This window comes from Antrostomus carolinensis, unplaced genomic scaffold, assembly GCF_000700745.2.
Source record: "Antrostomus carolinensis isolate BGI_N321 unplaced genomic scaffold, ASM70074v2 scaffold28828, whole genome shotgun sequence".
NCBI classification, from domain to species: Eukaryota; Metazoa; Chordata; class Aves; order Caprimulgiformes; family Caprimulgidae; genus Antrostomus; species Antrostomus carolinensis.
In genome coordinates, this window is record NW_010332896.1 from 1 (window position 1) to 9,435 (window position 9,435).

General features: G+C 54.9%; 1 protein-coding gene across 1 annotated transcript; it reads left to right on the forward strand.

Annotated features, from left to right (window-relative positions):
• Positions 1–5,508: 5,508 nt before the first annotated feature.
• Positions 5,509–6,216, forward strand: LOC104529393 (serine/threonine-protein kinase 35). The gene has a single exon (XM_010173689.2). The coding sequence runs from the start codon at positions 5,554–5,556 to the stop codon at positions 6,214–6,216; it is 663 nt and encodes a 220-aa protein (XP_010171991.2). The 5' UTR covers positions 5,509–5,553.
• The last annotated feature ends 3,219 nt before the right edge of the window (positions 6,217–9,435 follow it).

Here is a 9,435-nt window from a genome sequence, read left to right on the forward strand (position 1 = left end):
TCACCTGACTCGGTCCTGTCCCTGCAGGGCTCCCCCACAGGGTCCCTCCACTGCCCCCAGCACCCCTCTTTGCTGTCACCCACCCCAAGCACCCCCTGGGACCCCTGCACAGCGTCACCTGTCCTGGGCTGTGCCCTGTGCTGTGTCCTCGGGCTCTGCCTGTGTGTCCCCTCTGCTCTCTCCTCTTTCTCTGTGTGCTGCTCCCAGGGACACCCTTCCCTCAGCCTCTGCAGCCCTGTGCCCTGTCCATGGGGTCCCTCCTTGTACCCTGTGCCTCTGCAGTACCCCAGCCCCGTGCCCTTCCTCCTGAGGGACACCATTGTCACCTCCAGGATCAGAAGACCCAGCCCTGAGGAGCCCTGTGTGTCCCCTCTGCTCTCTCCTCTTTCTCTGTGTGCTGCTCCCAGGGACACCCTTCCCTCAGCCTCTGCAGCCCTGTGCCCTGTCCATGGGGTCCCTCCTTGTACCCTGTGCCTCTGCAGTACCCCAGCCCCGTGCCCTTCCTCCTGAGGGACACCATTGTCACCTCCAGGATCAGAAGACCCAGCCCTGAGGAGCATCCCTGTGCACTGCCCTCAGCCCTTCCATGTCCCACCTGCCAGGGCTTTCCTCCTCCTCCATTACACCCCCCTCCTGGGGTTCTCTCTGTTACCCTGACCTGCACCACAGCCCATGTGTGTCCCCTGGGGACCTTCAGCCATCCCTGCCCCAGTCACAGCAGGGATGAAGATGGGATGCACCATCCCACCTTCTCTGAGCACCCCAAGGCTGCAGCCCGTTCTGGTGCCCTGCCTGTTCCCGCGAGCTCTTGCAGCTTTGGGACCATTCTTTGTGCTCTCCTGTCCCTGTGCCCCCTGCAGTGCTGGCTCTGTGGGGACAGCCCTGGAAGCACCAGTGCCTGTAGCCTGGGCTGACACCCCCATCTTCCCCTGGGGTCCCTCACAGCATCATGGGGCTGTCAGGGGTCACCTTCTCTTGCTACAGTTGATGTCTGATGGTGACATCTCTGAAATGTTCCCTCCCTCCCTCTGCTCCCTTGGCTGCTTGGCAGCCTCAGCTCTGCCAAAGGGCAGTGAAGATGTGGAAAAATACTGGATCCTTGTTGCCCCTGTGCCCCCCAGCCTGTCACAGCCAGAGCCAGCCCACCCAACCTCCTCGTCCCCAAACTTGTGTGCTGGGGTTCCCACACGCTCCTCAGGGAGCTTGGTCTCCCCATGCCCCACCAGCTGAGCCCCCCAACTCAGGCAGCCTCCAAACCCTGTGCTGGGCACAGACAAGGCTGCTGAGACCCATCCTCTGGGCAGACATCTGGCTCTCAGAGTGTCCCTGCCCTGCCTGTCCCCTCTGCACTCCTGGGGGGACATGTCCAGACCTGCCTGCCTCCCCTCCATACATCCCTGATCCCTTTCTCCCTTCACACTCCCCATGCAGCCACCCAAGGGATGCCCTGCCAGGAGGGCAGTGTCCTAATTTCTGTGTAGCCTGGGTGCTTCCCTCGCAGGCACGGCTGCCCGGGAAAGGAGCCAGCTCGTCCCTTTGCTGGCTGCGTGTCCAGCTGGAGCAGGTCAAGCTCTTTCTGGCAGGTGTTGGGGTTTCCTGCCCCCCCTTTGCCATGTTGCACACACCCCAAGCAGAGGTGGCACGGCTCAGGGAAAGCTCTTGGGTAGCTCTAGGTGGGGAGAGTGCTCCCCAACTTCCCTGCCATGGGGAGGGCTTTGCCTGCCCCAGTCCTGCTGTGTCCCTCTGATGAGGGGAGCAGAGCTGGGCTGTCCATCCCAAGGCTGGAGAGCAGCAGTTTCACTCCCCCAAACCAGAGCATATTCATTCTCCCCTCCATCTCCCTTCCCCCCACCTGCCCTCCTGGCCTTATTATCTGCTGGCAGCAGGCTTGGGCAGAGGCTGTGCTTGCTGCTTCCCAAGCTTTGGCTCTGATAATGGCACCAAGGAATATTTTCAAATCAAAAGCCTGAGCTGGGTGACCTCCCAGCTCTGCCTGCTCTCCTTCCCCGTCGGCAGCACACGAGCTGTGTGCGTGGTGCTGCTGTGCCGTTGCTGGGGCCGGGGTGGCCGGCACGTAGCCGTGGTGCCGCGCTGCCCTGCCATGCCAGTCTGCACGACCGCAGCCGGGCTATTTACGGTCCTGCACAGATGCTGCTGTGCCAACGTGCCGGGCTCAGAGCACGGGAGGGGATTAATCAGGGGACGTTCTGAATTGGGAGCACAACTGTCGGGATGCCGGGTGATGTTGGGTCTCAGCTACGACTTCATCAGCCCTTCATCGTTTTAATAAGATGTGGAATAATAAATTTAAGGGCAGAGGGCACAAAGGAAGCACTTGAGCCGTGTGCTCGGTGACACATGTGCACCGTCAGCGCTTGGGCACGGCCATGTGCCCCTCTTGTTGTTCCTCACCCAGAGCAGTGATAGAGCTGCCTTATTAAATGAACAGGTATAAGGTGTTGCCTCCTAGCACGTCACCCCTGGGGCCACCAACTTGCCACCAGTGCTCAGCCTCACCCGTGGGCTGCCCTGGCCTGGCCCACGCACGTCACCATCACTCCAAGCCCCCGGGCTTCGTGCCGCCAGCTCTCGCCTCTCTGGCGCAGCATCTGTGCTCAGAGGGAGTCAGAGGTTACATGCAGCCCTGAGGAGTGGGATGCTGCTTCTGTTGTCATTAGATTATTATTTTTTTTTCCTTCTCTGTGATGCTAAGCAAATTAACAAGCTGTTAACGAGCTCCCAGGATAGGTCGTGGGAGGGCTGCTGTGAGGATGGAGAGGTTGGCGTGTGCCATCCTGTGTTTGGGCAGGGAGCACACGGGGATGCTCGCTCTGCAATGGGAACAGGTCTGGCCCATCGTCTGCATCTCTTCAGCTCTTGGCTGCTTGACTTCACTTTGCTAACATCTCATCCTTAGGAAGCAGCTTGCCAGCTCTTTATGTTTAAAGCTGTTTGTTTTGAAGGCAGGAAGATGATTTAACAACTAAAACACTTTGAGATTATAGAAAGAAAATGAGGAAATATTACTCTTGGCTTAAACCTCTCCCAGCAGCGCTCCACCCAAAGTGAAGTGTGTGGTGTGTGCAGCTACTGCAGGGTCAGCAGCGTCCTCCTTGTGCTCCTAAAGATTCTGGACACAAGTTTTAAGTCAGAACCTTCGTTATACTAAGAACAAACCTTGGCTTGTCAGAGCCAGCGGGTCCCTGCTGCTGGTGAGCTGGTGTTTGAGCTGCTTCCCTGTGGGAAGGGGCTGTTGGCAGCGCTGCCGTGTGAATGCTCTCGCCCTCCCACCTGTGTGCCCTGGCCTGATGCTCCTGGCCCTGTGTGATGGGTGTGGGGCTCTGCTGTGCTCCCCATTGTGGTGTGGTTCCTGGCTGAGAAGAGCCAAACCCTGCTGCTCCCCACCTTGGGGCTTTGTGGATGCTGAGGGGAGCAGGAAAGCAAAGCCCCGTGTCCTGCTGCGACATCACTGGGGTTTAGCAAACCCAAGGTGGTGGCAGTGATGTGACCTGGGGCTGTCCTGGCTGTGCAAAGGTCTCTGCTCCCAGGATGAGTGTCCTGTGCTTCGTTTTCCATGCTGTCATGCTTGTCTCACCAAGGGGTGACTCGCATCGCAGAAGCTGCTTTTCCTGGTCAGCATTTTGGTCTCTAGAGCCAAGTTGTCCTGTGCTGCTCCCAGCTGGCCCTTGGGCTCATGTGCTGAGCTCCCCTCCACCACTTTGAGGTCTCATTTGGCCCCTCAAAGTGCACCCAGTGCCCTCTATCTCCAGCCTGCTCCCAATCCCTCCCATCCCCCTGACCTAACCTTCATCTTCTGGGGAGGGCAGGGAGGTGCAGCCAAATCCTTGTGTTGTGCAGACTCTCATTTCCATAGCAGCAGCCCTGGATACGGACTGTTTGTGCAAATAACCAATATTCCCACCCACACCGATCACTGACCATTGCAGCCCAGGGCTTGGTGTCCCTGGTAGTCCTTGGCTTTACCTGCTGCTGGAAGTTTTGCTTTCCCAGATGCTCTCTAGGGCTTTGCTAAAACAAAACCCAACTTTGTCAAATGGGTGGAGTCCTTTAACTATTTCCAAAACACTCGGGTTCATCTGTGTGACTTGGTAACTGTGGCAGAGGTGAGTGGTGTCCTTCAGCTTCTCTCTTATCATAGAATCATAGAATAGTTTGGGTTGGAAGGGACCTTAAAGCTCATCCAGTTCCAACCCCCCTGCCAGCAGCAGGGACACCTTTCACTAGACCAGGTTGCTCAAAGCCTCATCCAACCTGGCCTTGAACACTTCCAGGGAGGGGGCATCTACAACTTCCTTGGGCAACCTAAATGCTTGAGGGTAAAAAAACCCCTGGTTCCTAGAGCAGAATGATGCCCCGGTTGTGTGTGCAGACTCTGCCTGTCACCTGGGTTGTTCTGTGCTGGTGACCTGGGGTCTGGGCAGTGGGGTTTGCATCCTGGCATCAGCTAACAGAGCTGAGTCTGCTGCCAGCCCTGTTAGCTGATGGGATGCTGTGGTGTTTCTCCATGTGTCTAGCTTATGTGTAAGTGGGTGGTTTGCCTTGGCAGAGGGTTTGTGGAGTAAAACCCAGAGGCAATGAATGGGACCTGAGATGCTCTGAGCTTGAAGAGTTCAACCAGATGTCTGATGAAGGAAGAAGCTGTTAGGGGCGTAATACTGAGCAGCAGCACTAACGAGCAAGGCAACAGATTCATAATTGTAGCTGAGATTGTACTTAAACATCGTTAGCTATTCGGGCCTCCAGTTTCTTCTCTTTAAAGACTTGTTGGCATTTAATGAAAGCTGTATGAAGTGGCTCCCCCAGCACAAACATGACACTTAAACACACAGATTTGAGGCTAAGAAGAGCAGTTGTGCCACAAGGCTTTGACACTGGTGTGACTATCAGCCAGGCTGCACTGGCACAGCGCTAAGGGCTGCGATTTACTCCCCACTTGCAGTTGTAGTGGTAAAGCAGAAGGTATGAGCCAGCCTTTGCCTCCTGTGGCAGAGCTCTGGTGGGAGAGCTGCTGTTCATCTAGGACTGCTTTTTTAAAAATTATTATTTTTAATGTAAACTTGCTGCTAATTGTGCTTTTAGTTTCTGCTGCATCGGCTTTCAGAGCCTGGGGTGAATTTCCTGATGGTAGTGCAGGAAAATAACCCTCTGCTTCCAAGTTCCCTGCAATACCTGAGAAGACACATGCTTGATCTCACTTGGATGCCTGTACTCTGCTGGGAACAGGTCCCTGAGCTGGCTCCCAAGTGATGGGCTCAGATAAACGTGGTGCTGGTGTGTGACACTCAGCAGGATCCTAAAGCACTTGAAGCCACAGCAGTGCCAGCATCGCTGCTGGTACCCTGCACTGTGATAGGTCCCTGTCACATTCATAAGGCTTTACCATCTGTGTAAGCCAGACCCATTCCTTGCCCGTGCTGGGTTAACGTGGACATTTTATAATGTGTCTGAAAAACCCACTCTTGCTTTTGTCCCTTCTGGTTAGGTGAGAGGATCCTGGGCTACGCGGAGGAGCCTTGTTACCTCTGGTTCGTCATGGAGTTCTGTGAAGGGGGAGACCTTAACCAGTACATCCTGTCACGAAGACCCAACCCTGCAACGAACAAGAGCTTCATGCTGCAGCTGACCAGTGCCATTGCCTTCCTCCACAAGAACCACATTGTCCATCGGGACCTGAAACCAGACAACATCCTGATAACCGAGAAATCCGGCACCCCTGTTCTCAAGGTGGCCGACTTTGGGCTGAGTAAGGTCTGCGCTGGCCTGACTGCTCGGGGCAAGGAGGGTGGACACGAGAACAAAAATGTGAATGTGAACAAGTACTGGCTGTCCTCGGCTTGTGGCTCTGATTTCTACATGGCACCCGAGGTCTGGGAGGGACACTACACCGCCAAGGCTGACATCTTTGCCCTCGGTATCATCATCTGGGCCATGATTGAGAGGATAACTTTCATCGATGCTGAGACCAAGAAGGAGCTACTGGGGACCTACATCAAGCAGGGGACTGAGATTGTGCCCGTTGGGGAAGCGCTGCTAGAAAACCCAAAGATGGAGCTGCACATCCCTCAGAAACGCAGGACTTCCATGTCTGAGGGGATCAAACAGCTCTTGAAAGACATGTTGGCTGCTAACCCGCAGGATCGACCTGATGCCTTTGAGCTTGAAACCAGAATGGACCAGGTTACATGTGCTGCTTAAATTCAGGGCAGGGCACTGCTGTGCTTTGCAGCTGGGTAAGTGATCCGCAGTTTTTGTGTTATTCTGTCTGCTGTACCAGCCCGATAATGCACTTTGTAATGACACAAAAGAGTCTTTTATGTTCCCAGAGCTATTTCTATAGTGACTCATCAGAGTACTGCTTCTGAGGGGTTTTTTTTTTTTTTTCCCCCACCTATTCTACTGCAAAAATAAAGTAGAGGTGGGAAACTGAATTAGCAGCTGCACATCCCACTGCTGCCCAAAGGCCCAGTGGAGCTGGGAGGGCTGGGCAGGAGCCCTGCTCCTCAGAGCTCCTGGCCAGTGGCTGAGACAGGCTGCTGCATGGCAGAGACCTGCAAGCACCTTCTGACATGAGCTTTGGGTATATCTGCCTCTCCCAGGGGCAGGGAAGGAGCTGCCAGTTCTGCCTCCTCTGCTATGTGGTATAAATTCAGTGGTCAGTGCTGGGAGCACCTTGCTGTCCAGCACAGTCCCCCTTCCCCTGGGACTCAGGCAGGACACCTCAGGGCTCAACTGGCTCTGGGAGCAGGCACTGAGTGGAGTGGCAGGTCCATCTCAGCACAAAGCAAGCTGTTTCCTTTGCTTTCACCTCCAGGGCACGTGGGTCTGTCTCGTTTCGTTTCCTTGCTGAGGGCAGGACTTCCCTTTGTGTGAACTGCAGTTGCCCAAACTCAGTAGGATGCTTTGGTCTCCAGCATCTGGGTTTGTAGTCCGACATCTGCTTGGGAAGGAAGCTTACAAAACTGTTGTGCTCAGACTGAGCTCAGCTCTGTTCAAGCAGAGTCCCCTCCCTTCTCCCCCAGCTTGGTTCCTAAAGAGTTCCAAACTCTGAGGTCCTCCTGGTCCTGAGTTCTGGGTGGTCACACATGGTCTGGGAGGGTCCCCGGGGACATGGGGTAGTTGGCAGCATCATTAACTGGTGACACTGAAGGACTGGGAGGTGTCGCCTGCCTGGCAGAGCTGTCTGTAAACAGGAGCTGTTACTAGGGATTCTCCTGGCCAAACACTTCAATGAAGCTGAAAAATTACAGAAGATGAGGGGTGAGGCTGACATTTTCCCAGCCCAGATTCTTTCTCAAGCTCCTGCAGAGCTGCCTGACCATGTCTGGTCCCAGGAGACCTCTGGAAGCCTGCCTGTGTCAGGTGCTGGCACTGCAGCTTGGGCTCCCAGCCCTCACCTTGCCCTGGAACTGCACAGATCCTGCTGGACCAGAGCAGACCACAGAGAGGAGAGAGCAAAGAGGGACGAAATGATTCCCCTCGCCAGCAGCCACCTGTCCTTCAGCCTTGCAGCCATGGCTCTGTGCCTGGCCTGCTCCCCAGAGCCAGGCTCCAGCAGCAGGGTGGTGGGGAAGGTGGGGGCATTTTGACAGATTTTGCTAAAAAAACCCACCAAAACCCCTCATTGCTGCCCACCTGAGGGTTCCTGAGCTTGTGTAAAGCGCTGTGCTGCCCGTCCCCGCGCTGTGTCTGTGCCCAGGTGAGCTTTGTGCTGTTTGCAGAGAAACAGGGATGTAGAAATGGAAAGGCCTATTGGTTCTGTCACTGCTGGTTTGTCCAAACTGCTCCACAGAGCATCCATCCCCTCCACACCCTGTCACACAATATTTAACACCTTTAAGATCTTCAGTGCAAGTAATTGATGCGACTGCTCCTGCCTGGGGCTGGGTCCCAGTGCAAGGGCTGGGCATTAGGGTGGGGGAATGAATCTGCAGAAATGTGGAGCCCTTAAGATGGGTGTGATGAAGTGTTGGGGTGAGAGCTGGGCACCCCACCTCATGCCCCAGGGTGAGGTGTGGGTCTCCTCGGGGTGTTGGGATCAGCTCTGCTGCCTGGCAGAGGGTCGGGTCGGGATTTGCTGATGCCATCTGCGATCGCTCTGTGCTGACACGATGCTGCTGAGTTATGCAACCAGCCCCTGCCCTCCGGGGAAAATTCATCCTGCGCATATCTGCAGAATAGTACATGCAGGGATAACAAACACCGAGGGGACAGTCCTACCCCAGGGCTGTTTGCTTAAAACCCAGCTGCCTTCTGCAGCCTCCCCCTCCATCCCCAGCCGGAGCCAGCCCTGAGTCTGCACCGATGGGATCGGTCCCTGACCCAGCTGCAGCCGAGATGGAGGCACTTACATAAGGCAGACTTGGCCCAGATTGGAGCCCATCACCAGCCATATGGTCACCTCAAACCCAGAGCCTTGCCCTGTGCAGCGGGGAGCGTTCCTCTGGCTTGTTTATGGGGTGGCAGATTATGGGGTGTGCTTTCCTCCAGGGTTTTTCTAATGCATTGTGCATTTGTGCATTGGAATGAGCCTACCTCTGGCTGTTATTAAATGCAAATCTCATATTGGAAACCCACTCGAGAAGCTTAAAATGGGATTTAGAGCAGGGCCTGAATTCTGCTCTCAGGTAATTTAAGTTGACCGAGAAACTCAAGTAACCTCTTCAGACTTAATTGTGGCACTGGTGCGTAGCTTATAACGCTGCTGGGTCATGCAGTGAGCTGCTCTTCCCCAGGACAGCTTCAGACCCTGCTCAGCCTTGGGTCATGTCATGACCTGGAAAGCGGTAACCCTCTCTGACCCAGACAATCAGATTTTTGCTTATTCTTTGGTATGCCACTGACCTCTTCTGAGTTTGTTTCATGTCCCAGCAGCTTTGCATTTAGTTCTGTTGTGGATGCTGCTGGTTGTGGGCTTTGTGCTCTGTTACCCTTCCAAAATGCAGATGTTCAGTGTCAGTTCTCAGCCAGGAAAGTGTTTCTGGCTTGGTTTCTGCTGAGTGTCTGGGGTGGAGATGAGCCTGCTGATCTCCTTTCTCCCCTCACCAGTGCTGCTGGTGGCCCCAGGGTGGTAGCTCCAGCAGAGGTGGGCAGCATTTCCCTGGACACAACAAGGTCTTATCTTTCTCAATTGAACATTGTGTTTCTCCACCAGGAGAAGGATTCCTGGCAGAAAGAATCTAAAGCCTGAGATGGCTGTTCCCAGAAGCATGCCTTTTGGGCAAACAGAACAAAAGCCTTTCTAGCACAATTAGAGAGTGCCTGGGCTGTGCTGGGCACCTGCTGATCACCTTCTGATCACCTCCTGATTGCCCTGTGATAGCCCAGCACTGTGACTACAACCCTCCTTGTCCTACCAAGGTTGGAGCTGCTGTCTTCTCTCCTCCTTTCCTGCAATGTCAACATCTTTTTCTTTGG

What these genes read in the sequence shown, in the direction of transcription:
- LOC104529393 (XM_010173689.2), top strand. Translation starts at nt 5,554, where the DNA reads ATGGAGTTCTGTGAAGGGGGAGACCTTAACCAGTACATCCTGTCACGA.